Source organism: Chiloscyllium punctatum, chromosome 27, assembly GCF_047496795.1.
Source record: "Chiloscyllium punctatum isolate Juve2018m chromosome 27, sChiPun1.3, whole genome shotgun sequence".
NCBI lineage: Eukaryota > Metazoa > Chordata > Chondrichthyes > Orectolobiformes > Hemiscylliidae > Chiloscyllium > Chiloscyllium punctatum.
The window spans coordinates 29907630-29925040 of NC_092765.1; the positions used below are offsets into that span (position 1 = coordinate 29907630).

The following is a 17411-nucleotide window of genomic DNA, read 5'->3' on the forward strand; positions in this document are numbered from 1 at the left end:
TAGTTCTCAACCAGAGTCAAAGACTTAGCTGAAAAGTATGAGCTGGGTCTCTTCCATCTCTTAGAGGAAGTGGGTAATTTAACCTGCTTCTGACAGCTATTGACTAGAGGTTTCAGCTAAGTTCCCATGCATATTGGTGGAAGAGTGGAAAGCATCTGCAACAAAAGTAACCAAAAACAACAACTTCAAAAATTATAGGAATCTGCTTTTTCAGTACATCTGTCAGATGATAAACTGGTTTTAAATTGTTTTACAATTTCTTTTGCCACACTATAACTAAATCTGCAGCATCAATGCCTACCTGCTCTCTCTTCAAGACCATTAAATGGCATTACAACTGCTTCTAGGCGTTTCCGAAGCTCATCTTTTAAATATTGTTCACCGATGAGAGAAGACAGGTCATCACAGAGAATCTGTGCCTGTTCAATCTGCTCCTTTTGCTGATCCAAATCTGAGCGAATTTCACTGGTTTCTTCGAGTTGTTGTTTGACAACATCTGGCTGAGTACTAATCACAGACTGGTTGCTTAGTTTATCACAGAGGATCTTGATTTTGTCAGTGAGCTGCTGCAGTAGCTCCTGGTACTGTGTACTTTTGGCTATGGCTTGATCAATTTGACTTGAACGGCTGCTGAGCTGATTGGTAAGTTTATTCCATTTGTCATTAATGGTTCTGTGCTGATTGCTTAGCTGGCTGTCAGGAGGAGATACATCTCCAGATGCACACAGTATGCCTTCTGCTGCTTTGTTTAGCTGTTCATACTGGGGTTTACGAGTCTCAAATTCTTTCAACATGAACTGTCACGAACAAAAAGATTTTAATTAGAGATATCAGGAATAATTTAATATACAATCTTTTTATTGCATCTGTAAATAATTTTGACATTTCTGGTCCTTAGTTTTACCTGTACTTGTTGTTTCTGAGCACGCAGCATATTTGGATCAATCGATAGAGGACCCAATACACTCATCATTAACTCCTTTTCTGACAGCCATGGACTGAGCTGTGATTCTGTATTCTGGAAATTTGAGAGTAGGTTGGCTGATTCCTCAAGCTTTTGTTGTCTTTCAGTTACTATCTGATTGGCATGAGTCCACTTTGACTCTAAATAAAGAAAAGATGACTTCAATTATTTAATCTGAGAAAAGCTACACGCAATATTATATGTATTGGTTTATGCTGTTCAACAAAATCAATGCAAATCATTAAAATAATTGCACTTATTCACACACTATAAAATGATACAAAGGCTTGTACATTAACTTTTGAGAACTACAACTTCAGAACTATTGTTAAAATAATATTCTAGACCAAATAGCTAATCAAGTTTCCAGAACAAACCATAATCTAAAATTTAAAAAAAATACCTCAATCTAGATGACCCAAAACAGATTTATGAGTAGAACGGAAATCTTCCTAGGCAAATGAGATTTAAAATCTCAATTCAAAGTTTCTTGCATGAATCAGAGATTTGAACATTTTGGTTATAGTTGTCACATTTCCCCCCAATTTTCACCCCTCTTGTTTCAGTGACTGAGGTGGAGATACAGTAAAAGGGCAAGCAATATTCCCACCCTAACTGATCCAAATAGCTACTCATCATGGATAAGCTTGTACAATTAAGAATCGCTACTGCAATGTGTAGATCCTCAACTGAATAGAATTTCATTCCAAACTTGGGAAAAGTAGTGAATAGGAGCTCTGCATGTACCATTGTAAATATGTTATTACACACAGTAACTACAGAAATGCATCCTAACCCTCCATATTGCCACCCAAGATCTTCACATGTACACTTTTCCAGTTGGTATCAAGTTCTCCTTTTAATGTCTACATTTTCTGTGCTAATTTGGCATGAACCAGGGATCAAACCAGAGACTTTCCTTCCACTTCTGTATATAAACACATTCATGAAAATACGTGAAGCAGGTTGGACAATATACAGTTGTGACCAGATTATTTTAAGCATTTTCCCTTGCTTAGATAATGACTTTTTTATTTTCCCACTATTTCATGGAATATCATCTACAGAATTAAACTTCCCATCCCAGAGAAATTACATTATGAAAGCAGACTATTCAGCCCAACCAATTCCACATCCTAACTTCACCTGCCAGTTCAGTTCCAGTATGCTTCCTTGTTTGTTCTGAGGGTAAGGTATTCCATTCCAAATGTATGAATATTAGCACTGTATCATACTTGCTTTACCTATTTGTTCTAGCACTTGCATTAACTTCTTTGCTTCAGGTGAGTCTGGATTTTTTTTCAATAAGTCTTGTAATGTCTCTTTCAGCTTCTCAACTTTTCCAGAATTCTGTTCAAGCTCAACAAGAAATGCCTAATGACAAAGGAATTTAGTTATTAAGAACTTTGCAAACTTGCACGTACTAAAATACAGCATTAATTCTGACATTTTCTGAAATATTTACTTATTGAAGAATTACATGGTAGCACAATTAATTGCACAAAATTTTATGTCAGTTCTTTAAGAATCAAATATACATTGTCTTTAGTCCTTACATTTTACGCAACATAAATTGCACAAAATTAAAATCCAGCACCTAAACAAAACTGAAATCATTAAGACGAAAAGAATTAAACAGCTCAAGCTATTTGGCTAAAAAACATTTTTTCAATTTGTGTGCCCTGACCAGAGCGCAAAGTAACAAAAGATAGAGACATATTAGAGCTTTGGTTTCTTAAATACCAGATGACATAGATAAAGTGTAAACTATATACACTCCATAACGTCACAAAAATAGTGTTATCTTTGTTCATCAACCAATCTACAATTGAGGATAACTCAAGTTAAAGTAACCTGAATTATATTTGTTTCTCACATTGGAAGTGTTTACGCACACATATCAGAACTGAAAATTCAGGTCTTCACATGAAGTTATACTACTTGATGATCTGGACTCACACTGAGGAACCCAGCCTTCACAGCAATTAACTTTAGCCCTTATGAATGTTCCTGTGGTTCAGAATCAAACATTCAATCTGAATGATTAAATGAAGCTGGAACACTTATTTTGCTTTAAAAAAACTGAGAAAATAAATCAAATGGACTACTTTCATTCTATTTGTGCCCTCAACATAACTTGTTCCTCCCTAAAGTTGCAGCATCCATTTATAAACTGAAAAATAATGGGAAATCACAGGCTTCAGAAGTTTAATTTGCTGAGGTATTATAATGATTTAAGTGAGGGATTACATTTACATTATTTAATAAGTTTGTTACATTTACCTTGTTTTGCTCTACTTGTGTTTTCACAGCTTGAGTTTTCGCCGGTGATGAATTCAACCTGGTCAAAGTATGCTCTTTTAACTCTAGCCATTTCAGAACAGAATCTGTTTCTTCTTGAACCTCTTGCATTTGGCAAATTGTGGCCTGAAGGTGGTCCTGACATTCCTTTAGTACATTTCCAAGGGTCTTATAATCATGGTTCACATCAGAGACACCCTGTTGAATTTCTGCAAGGTCTACAAATGGAAAAATACATGTCAACCACAAATGGCCAAAACGAGACTATTTAGTTAGTAGCACCATGATCTTTAGAGGATCATCAGAAAAACTTACATTGATGAGATGATCATTGTGATATTATATGTATCTACGCATAATATTTACAAATAATGGTTTGTCTACTGTTATAGAAATGTATGGTTTTATATTTGAGACATGACAGTGCATCTGGGAAAATTAACAAAGTGAAATTCACAACTGATCTTGGAGGAACTGTTGGGCGAAGTTCACAACACAGAATCAGATAAGTTAATCACGGTTTTAAGTGTGGTCTACAGAGAATCTGCAGTAGTGAATAGGGTGGGTTCTTTCTTAATGATGTGTTTTTGGAGATATGTCTCTTGATTAAACTTAAATATAAGCCATAACTATTAATTTAAGCTGGGGCAGTGTTTGTAGAGGAATAAGACAGTCTTAATTTCTGGGTCTGTAGATTGTGAAGGAGCAAAAATGGCCTTTAATAGAGTGATGTGTACTTCTTGTCAGATGTGGGACTTAAAGAGAGGTTATGGTGTACTGCAGATTATATCTGCCATAAATGCTGTTGGCTGCGAATCTTATCAGATCGAATGAATCGGTTGGAGAGACAGTTAGAAGCAATGAGGAATTTGCAACAGCAACAGTATGTGATGGATGGCAGATATGGGGCGGCGGGGGGGGGGGGGGGGGGGGAAAGAGTCCCAGATAGAATCACATAGATGGGTGCAGGAGTCTGTTGTGGATATATCCATTTCAAACAGGTATGCTGTTTTGGAAAATGTAGGAGGGTGATGGATTCTTAGGGGAACATAGCACGAACAGCCAAGTTTCTGGTATTGAGACTGGCTTGAATGCAACGAGGGCTACGTCGGGTTCCAAGAGATCAATTGTGTTAGGGGATTCTCTAATCTGAGGTATAGACAGACATTTCTGTGGCCAGCAGTGAAAAAGCAGAATGGGGTGTTGCTTCCCTGGTGCCAGGATCAAGGATGTCTCAGAGAGAGGCCAGCAAGAGGTCATTGTCCACATTGGAACCAATGGCATAGGAAGGGAAAAGGTTGAGATTCTGAAGGAAGATTACAGAGAGTTAGGCAGGAATTTAAAAAGGAGGTCCTCGAGAGTAGTAATATCTGGATTACTCTCAGTGCCACGAGCTAGTGAGGGTAGAATAGGAGGATAGAGCAGATGAATGCATGGCTGAGGAGCTGGTGTATGGGAGAAGGATTCACATTTTTGGATCATTGGAATCTCTTTTGGGGTAGAAGTGACCTGTACAAGGAGGATGGATTGCACCTAAATTGGAAGGGGACTAATATACTGGCAGGGAAATTTGCTAGAGCTGCTTTGGAGGATTTTAACTAGTAAGGTTTGGTGGGGGGGGGGGGGGGGGGGTGCGGGGTGGTGGTGGGACCCAGGGAGATAGTAAGGAAAGAGATCAATCTGAGATTGGTACAGTTGAGAACTGAAGTGAGACAGACAGACAAGTCAGGGCACGCAGGGACAAGGTAGGACAAATAAATTAAAAACTGCATTTATTTCAATGCAAGGGGCCTAATAGGGAAGGCAGATGAACTCAGGGCATGGTTAGGAACATGGGACTAGGATATCATAGCAATTAAAGAAACATGGCTCACGGATGGGCAGGACTGGCAGCTTAACGTTCCAGGATACAAATGCTACAGGAAGGATAGAAAGGGAGGCAAGAGAGCAAGGGGTGGGGGGGGGGGGGGGGGGGGGAAGGGGTTGATGACATTTTTGATAAGGGATATCATTACAGCTGTGCTGAGGGAGGATATTCCCAGAAATACATCCAGGGAAGTTATTTGGGTAGTACTGAGAAACCTTATTGGGATTGTATTATAGACCCCCCCCAGTCAAACTTGTAAGGAGATCTCAGCTATCTGTAAGAATAATAGGGTGGTTACGGGAGGGGATTTTAACTTTCCAAACATAGACTGGGGCTGCCATAGTATCAAAGGTTTAGATGGAGAGGAATATGTGTACACAAGGCGATTTTCTGATTCACTATGTGGATGTACCTACTAGAGAAGGTGCAAAACTTGACCGACTCCTGGGAAATAAGGCAAAACAGGTGACTGAGGTGTCGGTGGGGGAGTACTTTGGGGCCAGTGACCATAATTCTATTAGATTTTAAATAATGATGGAAAAGAATAGACCAGATCTAACAGTTGAAATTCTAAATTGGAGAAAGGCCAATTTTGACGGTATTAGGCCAGAGGGGTGGCATGGTGGCTCAGTGTTTAGCACTGCTGCCTCACAGCACCAGGGACCAGGTTCAATTCTGGCCCTGGGCAGCTGTCTGTGTGGAGTTTGCAAATTCTCCGTGCCTGGGTGGGTTTCCTCCGGGTGCTCCGGTTTCCTCCCCCAGTCCAAAGACGTGTGGGTCAGGTGAACTGGCCATTCTAAATTGCTCATAGTGTTAAGTGCATTAGTCAGTGGGAAATGGGTCTGGGTGGGTTACTCTTCGGAGGGTCGGCATGGATTTGTTGGGCTGAAGGGCTCGTTTCCACACTGTAGGGAATCTAATCTAATCTAAAAACTTTAGAAAGCTGACTGGGGGCAGATGTTCGCAGGTAAAGGGATAGCTGAAAAATGGGAAGCCTTCAGAAATGAGATAACAAGAATCCAGAGAAAGTATATTCCTGTCAGGGTGAAAGGGAAGGCTGGTAGGTAGAGGGATTGATGGATGACTAAGAAATTGAGGGTTTGGTTAAGAAAAAGAAGGAAGCATATGTCAGGTATAGACCGGATAGATCGAGTGAAAGCTTAGAAAAGTATAACGGCAGTAGGAGTATACTTAACAGGGAAATCAGGAGGGCAAAAAGGGGATATGAGATAGCTTTGGATTCTCTTTAATTCTATTTGCCAAAGAGTTTTTACAAATACATAGAGGACAAAAGGGTAACTGGGGAGACAATAGGGCCCCTCAAAGATCAGCAAGGCGGCCTGTGTGTGGAGCCGCAGAAAATGGGGGAAGATACTAAGTGAGTATTTTGCATCAGTGTTTAAGATGGAAAAGGATATAGACTGTAGGGAAATAGATGGTGACATTTTGCAAAATGTCCAGATGACAGAGGAGGAAGTGCTGGATGTCTTGAAACAGGTAAAGGTGGATAAATCCCCAGGACCTGATCAGTGTACCCGAGAACTCTGTGGGAAGCTAGAGAGGTGATTGCTGGTCCTCTTGCTGAGATATTTGTATCATCGATAGTCACAGGTGAGGTGCCGGAAGACTGGAGGTTGGCTAACGTGGTGCCACTGTTTAAGAAGGGCGTTAAAGACAAACTAGGAAACAACAGACTGGTGAGCCTGACCTCAGTGGTGGGCAAGTTGTTGGAGGGAATCCTGAGGGACAGGATGTACATGTATTTGGAAAGGCAAGAACTGATTCGGGATAGTCAACATGGCTTTGTGCATGGGAAATCATGTCTCACAAACTTGATTGAGTTTTTTGAAGAAGTAACAAAGAGGATTGATGAGGGCAGAGTGGTAGATGTGATCTATATGGACTTCAGTAAGGCATTAGACAAGGTAGCTCATGGGAGACTGGTTAGCAAAGTTAGATCTGAGAATACAGGAAGAACTAGCCATTTGGATACAGAACTGGCTCAAAGGTAGAAGACAGAGGGTGGTGGTGGAGGGTTGTTTTTCAGACTGGAGGCCTGTGACCAGTGGAGTGCCACAAGGATCGGTGCTGGGTCCTCTACTTTTCGTCATTTCTATAAATGATTTGGATACGTGCATAACAGGTACAGTTAGTAAGTTGCAGATGACACCAAAATTGGAGGTGTAGTGGACAGCGAAGAAGGTTACCTCAGAATACACCTGGAACTTGACCAGATGGACTGAGAAGTGGCAGATGGGGTTTAATTCAGATAAATGCGAGGTGCTGTATTTTGGGAAAGCAAATCTTAGCAGGACTTATACACTTAATGGTAAGGTCCTAGGGAGTGTTGCTGAACAAAGAGACCTTGGAGTGCAGGTGCATAGCTCCTTGAAAGTAAAGTCGCAGGTAGATAGGATAGTGAAGGCGGCATTTGGTATGCTTTGCTTTATTGGTCAGAGTATTGAGTACAGAGTTGGGAGGTCACGTTGCAGCTGTACAGGTCATTGGTTAGGCCACTGTTGGAACATTGCGTGCAATTCTGGTCTCCTTCCTATCGAAAAGACGTTGTGAAACTTGAAAGGGTTCGGAAAAGATTTACCAGAATGTTGCCAGGGTTGGAGGATTTGAGCTATAGGGACAGGCTGAACAAGCTGGAGCAGTTTTCCCTGGAGCGTCGGAGGCTGAGGGATGACCTTATAGAGGTTTACGAAATTGAGGGGCATGGATAGGGTAAATAGGATAGTCTTTTCCTGGGGTCAGGGAGACCAGAACTAGAGGGCATAGGTTTAGGGTGAGAGGGGAAAGATATAAAAAAAAAAGAGACACCTAAGGGGCAACTTTTTCACACAGAGGGTGGCACGTGTATGGAATGTGCTGCCAGAGGAAGTGGTGGAGGCTGGTACAATTGCAACATTTAAGAGGCATTTGGATGGGTATATGAATAGGAAGGGTTTGGAGGGATATGGGCCAGGTGCTGGCAGGTGGGACTAGATTGGGTTGGGATATCTGGTTGGCAAGGACGGGTTAGACCGAAGGGTCTGTTTCCATGCTGTACATCTCTATGACAGGCCACATATTCTTAAAAGTGTAATTGTTTTCAGAGTCCTGAAACTGGGTGCAACTTTCTACTTTAATAACTTCACTTGGCAATTTTACCTGGCAGCATGAGTCAGCTTATCCTGGCTACTGTTTCAAATTAGACTACAGATAATATTTACACCATTTTTTTGTCCAAACAATTGTCTCCAAGCAAGGGAAGTACAACAATAGACTACTTTAGGGTTTCCTTGGAAGCTTTTCCTAACATGTTTATATAGAAACGACGAGGTCATATAGCTTCTCATAATGGACTGTATCCACATTTTTACAAAATCAAATATTACTAAGTATCCTTGTCAAATATTTTTTAATTGTCAGTTATACAATGTCACATTTTGTCTGAAGAATCTCATACAATTAAAAGGGTTAGTCCACAATGATCAATTCTGGTTTTTCAATTAAGAATGATTGTTTAGGTTTATAGCAAGTACCCAGTTAAACCGAGATTAGAAATTTTGTCAACCAAGGCTGTATTCCAGTACAGATAAGAGTACAGTACATTATTAATATTTGATTTTACCCTCTTTAACATTCCTATACGAATCCACTCATGGACAAAAATAATTGATGTTGCAACAGAAAAACACCTCAGATTTCCTATGTTCTCACCTTTGTTTCTGTGGTACCCATTCATACTAGGTGCAGTCACTCCACCATTCATCATTACAGAACCTGAGTAAACAACAGGGAGACAACAGTGCACAGGACAGCCAATGTTAGGAACAAAGTTGAGCACACATGCTCCATCAGCAGGATATCACAAGACACTAATAAGCACTACACATGCAGCTGGCTTTAAAAATGCTTTGCATTGTGCAATAGCTGCACATAAACCTTAAATATATTGCTGAAGTTGCAGAAGCATGGATAATTATAATTTATAACATACATCTATATATGCAGCTAAGCTTTAGTAGTGTTATTTCGTAGACAAGATTGTGGAAAACCCTGCCACATACACTAATGCACAAAGAAAATTAAGCAGTGTAGCATCTTTAAATTCTTTACAAATGCTCATTGCATCTAAAGTGTCAATCTTAATTCAGTGGTAGCACTCTCTTTCTCGGTGCCATGAATTCACATACTCCTCCAGAGACTAGAGTACATCATTTAGCCTGACTCACGTATGCAGCACTAAAAGGATAGAGGAATACCAAAGGTGCCATCTTTCCAAAGAGACACAAAAACAAGGTTCTACCTGCTTTCTTGAGAAAAAGACATCAGGGCACTCTTAGAGAGGCAGGGGGAGCTCTCACCGTCTCCTGGCCAATACATATAATACCGCTAGAACAGATTATCTCATCTTTTTTGCATAACTGTTCGTAGAATTTGCTCTATTTTTCCCACATTATAGCAGTAACTCCAATCAAAGTACTTTGAAAACTGCAAAGCACATTAAGATTGTAAGTGCTGCATAAATGTTAAGTACTTTCCACTTATGAAGGTTGGACTTTGCTATACCAACTACACTTATTTCTTGTTACTACAATAAATTTCTCTGACAAACAGAGAATCACTTTGACCTGAAGCATGGACAATTTCAAGTAGGAATGTATTATCTCAAATTATATATGGAGACATTATTAAAATAATAATTGATAACAAGCACTATCAACATATTTAGTTATATAGAATGATCATAGGGTGGAGGAACAATTAACATTGTCTTCATCAGCAAAATGTCTATCTTCTTAATAGAACAACAGAACTAAACTAAAAATTTGAGTATGCTTGTAATAACTTAATTGCTTGTACTGGGCAAAAGCGAGGCATAGGCCATATATTTACTCACTTGGATGGATGTATACTATTAAGAAACATGAAACTACATTAAATATAGGAATAAAATGGTACACTACAGCTTTTCTAAGATAAAATAAACTACATAGAAAGAGCATACTGACCAAATTAGCCTATGTTGACATGGCAAGCACATAGATCAAATAAAGTGGATTAGAAATCGTGACTGTTCTTAAATACAACATTGAAGCAAGTCACAAACAAAGCTGACACATAAGAAAAACTGGACAACATGAAGGGATTAGAAAAGCAAGCAATTTGTAAGTAGTTCTACTGACACACTTGATTTAGGGTGTTATAAAGTTGTTCATTAATTACCAACATGGCAGCATGGCCAAGAATAAGTGGGTGGGGAAAACCCAATCAGGACTGTGCCATCAGATAGTGGCTTAACATTTCCAAAAGGTATGAAGAAATAAAAATCATTCTCATTCACTTTCAAACAATTGCAGACGGCTGAAGGAAAGTTTGAGCAGGTAGTTTGTCTGTTTTCTTTTTACAGTAAACCATGCATTACACAGGGATTCTAAAATTATTTTTTAAAATGCAAAAACATCAAGTTAACTGCACTTTCAATGATCTTTGCTATTACCTCTTTTACTGGACAATAAGGAAGTATCAGGTGACGTTAACTCCATGATGAGACTTTCTAACTGGGTTCCTTTATGATTTATTTCTTGCACTTGGGGAGATTTTGATGACCAATCTTCCATAAGGATCTGTGAAATCAGAGCAAGCCATTTTATTACACTGTCTAATTGCAATTTTTCACATGTATCTTATTTATGTCATGATTTTCACTTTTCCCAGGAGGAAGGCAAATGTTATAAACAAATTTGTTAGTAATCATGTTGCCTGAGACCATTCTCCCTTCCATCAGAAGTTTTAATCCAGATAATTTAGAGTTTGAAGAACGAAATAGAAATTCTAAATTACACAGCAAGTATAGATTCAAAATATGTCTTGTTCCATAAATTTGCAAATTTTGTATTTTATTTTCTTTCCACTTCCTCACCTTTACTTGCTGGATATGTTTCTCCAGCACATCTGTATCAAGCGCAGATTCAAAAGCTGGCACACTAGACTCTGTTTCCTTTAACCATTTTCTAACGGACTCTACTAGAGATGTGAATTCACTCAGGTGCTGCTGGCAGGATAATGCTTCTTCTTCCCTGAAAAATATAAGCTCAAATGTTTATGTATTTATCACTAGAAATTATGAAAAATAATAAGCTTAGACAAATACGTGAACTATTTTAATGTTTAAACATTTTATTTATGGATATATTTAAAACACAGATTTTGTTTTACTTTAAACAATTTTCAAATTACGATCACTCTTCATCATCTTTGAAAGTGGGGAATTGTCAAGGACAGTGGCAGTGCAGTGGAACTGTCTTAGGAGTGCACGACTTTGACTAGTACCTCTACTGACTGGTCAGTAGCAGGAAGAATTTCAAATTGGGCAAAGGCATTAATCTAGTTAGGTCCAGTCAGGTACCTGCTTAACATCAGTTCAATGGTTATGAAGTTAACATTGATGGGTCGACAAAAGAACTGACAATCGATCCAGGCTTTGTTGTACATCACAGTCACCATTTCTAGTATGCATCAATATTGTCAGCTCCAACTCTGAACACAAAACTATTTTGAATCTGCCATTAGTAATAGGTTTGCACACTGGAGAATTCTACCCATGAAAAATACTTGAATATATCATTTAGGGAGTTACTAATCGTTCACATAAGAATGGAACATTACAGGCATGTTCATTTTTCCCACAAATCTATTGTTTCTTGAAAGAAAAGACATTTCAAGTTTGATTAAATTCAAATTAAGGGAAACTTGAGAATGTAAAGATTACTAAACAAAATCAACAAAAATGGTTCAGATCTGCAGCTCATCTAACAGTGACAGCAACAAGAATCTGTTGAAAATAATCTCATCAAACCCAATGTCAAACTGATTGTTGAGGAGATGACAGTGTAATCTGTCAAGGTTCATGAAACCAGAAGAAAAACGGATTGGTTGCCAAAATCATTCATGTCATTTTCAAACAATCTACAGTTCAACAATGTTTGTGGTAACTATTTCATCAAATTTATTGAGATAATGTTGCTGTTCTGTTCACCTATGTCCAAATGTTCAACTCTGATAAATCGAGCACACAGTTTATAATCCTGAGCTTAGCTTTCAGACTCGACATCACAGCACAATGAATATTAGCTTCTATAACTCCAAAACATTAACTACCCAAAATCCTCACTTTGTCAGATCCAAACTCAAATAGATTTCCAACTGGTATTCCATCATCCAACATGTGAAAAGTTATCATTTGCAAACGGACATCTTTATTCAATCTTACATCAAGAATTCCTTAGGCAACACATTTTCTTTCACTAATCCACATTAGCCTTACTCCTACCTATAACGCAGATTATTGCTGACATACAAATAGGCCTACACGGTCTTTATTTTTTAAAATAAGGATGCCCACTCTAACTAGTATTGGAGAGGGAGTGTCTAACAGAGGCTGCAACTTGAAGTGACCACTTTTCACCTTCTGATGCCAGCTCCATAAACGCCCTACAATGTTGAAGCAAGCCATTCAGCCCATCGAGCCCATACCTCCCCTCTGAAGAGTTTCCCACCCACACCAAACCTTTACCGTACTCCTGTAACTCTGAATTTCCCGTGGCTAATCTACCTAGCCTGCATATCTTTGGACTGGGGGAGGAAACCAGACTGCCCGGAGTAAAGCCACACACAGACACAGGGAGAATGGCAACTGTGTGCAGAGTTTGCAGAGGCTGGAATAGAACCCAGGTCCCTTGCACTATGAGACAGTAGCGCTAACCACTGCGCCACCCCACCACTGGGGATGCATGGACAGTGTGAAGGGGCCAAGTCTTAATTCTAATGCAGCCACGCTTTCTCTCATCATGAACTTAACACTTGGCGAACCGAACATCTGCACTTCTATAACCTCCTCTCACTGAGATGTTCAGCAAACACTCCTCACCCCTTTAACGAGGCTCACCACTTCCTACCTCCATGTCTCACCTCCCATCCAACCTGACATGGCTCACTCACTCCCTCCCTCTACCCTTCAACAAGCTTACCTCCTCCCTCACCAGTGCAATACAGGTCACTCTCCTCCTTCAACCCTGAGGCACACTCACTGACCATTCCATCACTCACTGCTGCAATACAGCTCACACTCCTTCAACCCTGAGACACAATCACCGACCATTCCCTCGCCCCACAACATAACTCACTCCCTCCTTCAACCCGGAGACATACTCACCAACTGCTCCATATCCCTTCCCCTGCCTTCTCTCATCCATTAAGTACCAAACTCTTGGAAAATTCACCCACCCCCCCATCCCTAAGACATGGCTCAACTACAAACCCCAACTTCGCTGGCGCTGCTACTTCCCAATCCCTTCAAAGTTCACCCATTCCTTCCCTCAATCCTTCAACAAGGTGCACCCCTGCCTTTTCACTGAACAATAATACATTAAAACCTAAATTATTTGAACTAACTGAGCCAGGGCATGTTTTGATGGCTGATCAGTGTTTTGATTATCCAAAAACAAAGCAGCTTTGGTTTTATTTACATATTGTTGATTCTTCCCTCACTTGACCCTTTGGTTAGATTTTAGACTCAAAACTAAACCATAGTATATTTTCTGGTACGCACAGCATTTTGCCCTTTCAAATTGGGCAACAAGCTTGATTTGAAGGATAAGGAACTTCAAATTTGACTAATTAGCAAATATGCAGTGTTAGAACTCTCACTGGTCTTACAATTATTTAGATTTTATAGTTTGATCATTTTTGGTTTGGAGTTCATATCAGTGAGCTGAAGTTGACCTTTGGACTGTGACCAGCAGCTTGTTTTAAAAATAAAATGAAACAAACTGATATTTGGCTTACAAGGCCAGGCCTGGAAGTTAATTGCAGGTTGATTCCTGTTCAAAGAATACTCAAAAGAATGTTCAAAGAATTCTTGTTTAAAGAATATTTGGGTTCCAAAGATGCATTATGCTTAAACAAGTGGCAGATGTTTAAAAGTTAACAGGGGTCTCTCAGGGAGACAACCAGATTAACAAAGAGAAACCAATGCTTGAACTGATTTTGAATGGCAATTAAGTCAGGAGGATTGTTCTGGTTGAAACTTCAAGATAGAGGTTTGATTGGTTCATGGTTATTTTTTCATTATCAACTTACTGAAAGCTCAGAGAATAGCATCTCAGTTACAAATATTAAGTGAACATCCCTCAGAGTCTACAGGAAGCTAGTTGCATGCAGTCTCTCCAGAATCCAAGCAAGATACAATCCCACGTGCCTGTGAGATTACGGATCATGGAGATGGCTTAAGTGAACTGGCCAGTTAGGTCTCATTATTTTTTTCTTTTGATTTATCCTTTATCCATCTGCATGAGTGCGGGCATTAGATTCAAAGATTGGACTTAAATCAAATACATTAATTAGATTGCCTGGTTGTTTAGCTTCCTCTGCTGAAGCTATATTATTAATAAATTGTTAAATCTTGAAAACTATAATTCTAGTGTACAGTATGAGTTATTCACAAAGTTTAGTACTGGTTATTCAAAAAGTCTGGTTAGGAACCGTTGGGGTCAATTTTGAGGGACACTGAAAGCTTTAATTTCACTACGTTGCAAATACATGGATAGGGAGACAGATTTGATTTAGCTGTCTTTGTGTCCTAACAGTAGGAATTAATTCCTTTGACCAATATCTTGATTGAATATCTATGTTCTGAAGCACTTTAATTAACAATCCATTGCCATCAGGTCATAAATAGAATAAAAACCAAAATTTGTATTGTGACTGACATCAAAGACAGTATTGATCGATGCTGCCAGAAGTGATGCACAGGAAGGCTCACTACCTTATCCTTTATTGACTTTAGTGGTTCCCAGTAGTAACACTGACTATTGAAAAGAACCATGAGAAAACCTGAAGATTCCTTGCTACATTGCAAATATTTTGCGTTGCAGCAAACTGATTTTAAAAAGGTGTAATTCCATTTTCCAAACTGCTACTTATCAACACAGCAATGAAGTCCATGAGCTCAGTTTCATCTTTGAACCACAACAAAGTATAAGCATGAGTTTGGTCCTCAAAGGATAGAGTGAAAATTTGAAATATTTCACAAGAAGCTCTCTCGAGAATTAACAGGCAGATACAAAAATAAGTGAAAAACTTAACAAAATACATAATTTGATGCTGTGCCCAGCATAATCCCTGGTAACTGTAGTTGATTTTTCTCTTAATATAGTGCACCATGGATATTACACAGCCTGCAATCAACTGACCTGGCAAGGAGAGAGGGCTCACAAGTCCCCTTGATGTATCAAGTGCACAAGGAAGATTGGTATGACATAATCACCACTCTCTGGGTCTGCTTTTATTTTCCAAAAGAAAACCCAGTCACAGTGCAAGATTCCAAGAGAATCAACAAACGTTGGCTGTCTTATGTGGGCCACGTATACAATTCCAGACACAGAACTGGCGTGTTATTAGAGCTGGTGTCTGACAGCAAATCCTGATAGATACTCTGGATAGTTCAAACATGGAGGAAGGGGCTTGGGCTTTATTTTTAGTTGTATACATTGCATTACAACTATATCCATCAGACATAAGAGTGACAAACGGACAGATGGAGAGTGTTAAAAATAATACAAAACATTGTGATAAGAAGTGAAGTTAAGATATTTGTCTTGCCAGTACCAGCTTACTTGATAAAATTTCTGGTGAGACAACAATGACTCGACATGCAAATCTCAGGCTAGGAAGCAAAACCTTGAAACAATACATAAAACATGATCAAGATGTAAATATGACAAAAAAAATATGAAACATGTACCTTTGGACTGGAACTGCTAAATACCCTCAACTGTGGTGTGCTATGTGCCACATTGATCAACTAACAATCTAAAACCTCTTTATATGCAGACACCAGGGGACAAATTGCAAACAACGTGGCCAAACCACCCAAGTTTTTCAAATGGACACAGGCGCAACTAATGATGAGCAAAGCAGTATAAAAATAAAATATTGCAAAAGCTGGAAATGTGGAATAAAACAGAAAATGCTAGAAATACTCAGCTGCTTCTGTGAAGAGAGAAAAAAAAATCCGCAATGTTTTATCGGAAACATACTTAAAGCCCTTGAAGCCTCATACTAGTGGATTAGAGTTATGAAGTCAAGAAAGTCTCAACTTAGCACAGGCACTAATAGTACCTGTGCTTGCATACACAGCATGCAAAATACTTAGGAGGCCTAAAACTAATTCAATTAATGCCAATATCAAATAGCATGCATCACGTCAAATTAATGCCATTACCAATTATGTCCCAATTTAACCACTGAATAAAGGCATTAGTAGCCAGATGTGTTAACAGAGGTTTAGTTTACCTTTCTGTCTCACATGTGATACATTTATAAAGAGGCAATACACCAAGATATTTTGTTTGGTCAGATGTGACCTACCAAGATAATCACAGATTGTTTTGTGATTGATTTACAAATTCATAAATCACCACAATACTGTCTGGTCACAACATGCTGGTATCTGTACCACTGAAGCAAGTCAATGACTGGCAGGTGCAGTGCAGTAGTGATATGTAATCAGAGGGCTATTACTCCTAATGTTATTTGGATGCATACAATATGCATAAGAAAGTACTCACTGTCTAAACAAGTCTACTGATTTGCAAGAGGTCCTGGATGATGATACAGAGATAATGGTAAATTAATTCATGAATATTTTCTGTTCTATGTAACAAAGTGAGCATTTCAATCAATTGCTCCATGGACGCACTTGACAGTTGTCATGTCAAAATTTTGGCACTTTCTATAAATGAGCCATTTAGCACTTCAGTACTAGCTATTCTTTACATCAATAATGCACTCCTGCTCTCTCAATGTCTTCATGGCATTGACAATATTAAGATGTATTCTCTCTCCTGAAAGAATTACATTGCAGAGAAGGTCAGAGATTTTTCTGCAGTACCCATGTTGCCAGGCTCTGCCTATATAAAGAAAAAGAATCTCCTGGACAGATCATCTGATAGCAGTCTTAATCAGAGTCTCCCCAAAAATGTAATGGACAAGTTTGACTCCAAATATTAAGAGATTTCCCTGAATTATCAAGTAGCGCTGTCGTTGATGCTTTTCTTAATTTAACCCGGGTGATTTCCATCACTCAAGGAATGAAAGCAAAGCAACAGAAGAATCTGTGTGGAGAAACCAACTTCCAATATAAACTATCACTTTTCATTCTAAACATTTGTCCTTATCTCAATCCATCACATTAATGAAATGGGTGTAAGGCATGGTTTAAATTGT

The 17411-nt window shown here is 39.0% G+C and overlaps 1 protein-coding gene across 22 annotated transcripts in view; it reads right to left on the reverse strand.

The window, feature by feature from the left end:
• Positions 1 to 17411, reverse strand: part of macf1a (microtubule actin crosslinking factor 1a) — a 599180-nt gene that overhangs the window by 158739 nt on the left and 423030 nt on the right. For 20 of the 22 annotated variants that reach the window (XM_072548450.1, XM_072548451.1, XM_072548439.1 and 17 more), the window contains 7 exons: positions 11047 to 11203; positions 10624 to 10750; positions 8841 to 8903; positions 3248 to 3483; positions 2209 to 2338; positions 905 to 1104; positions 302 to 797 (listed from right to left, as the gene is read on the reverse strand). In XM_072548450.1, coding sequence (XP_072404551.1) covers positions 302 to 797; positions 905 to 1104; positions 2209 to 2338; positions 3248 to 3483; positions 8841 to 8903; positions 10624 to 10750; positions 11047 to 11203 — 1409 coding nt within the window. The remainder of the gene's footprint in view (positions 1 to 301; positions 798 to 904; positions 1105 to 2208; positions 2339 to 3247; positions 3484 to 8840; positions 8904 to 10623; positions 10751 to 11046; positions 11204 to 17411) is intronic. The other 2 variants (XM_072548453.1, XM_072548435.1) reach the window with 1 other exon arrangement.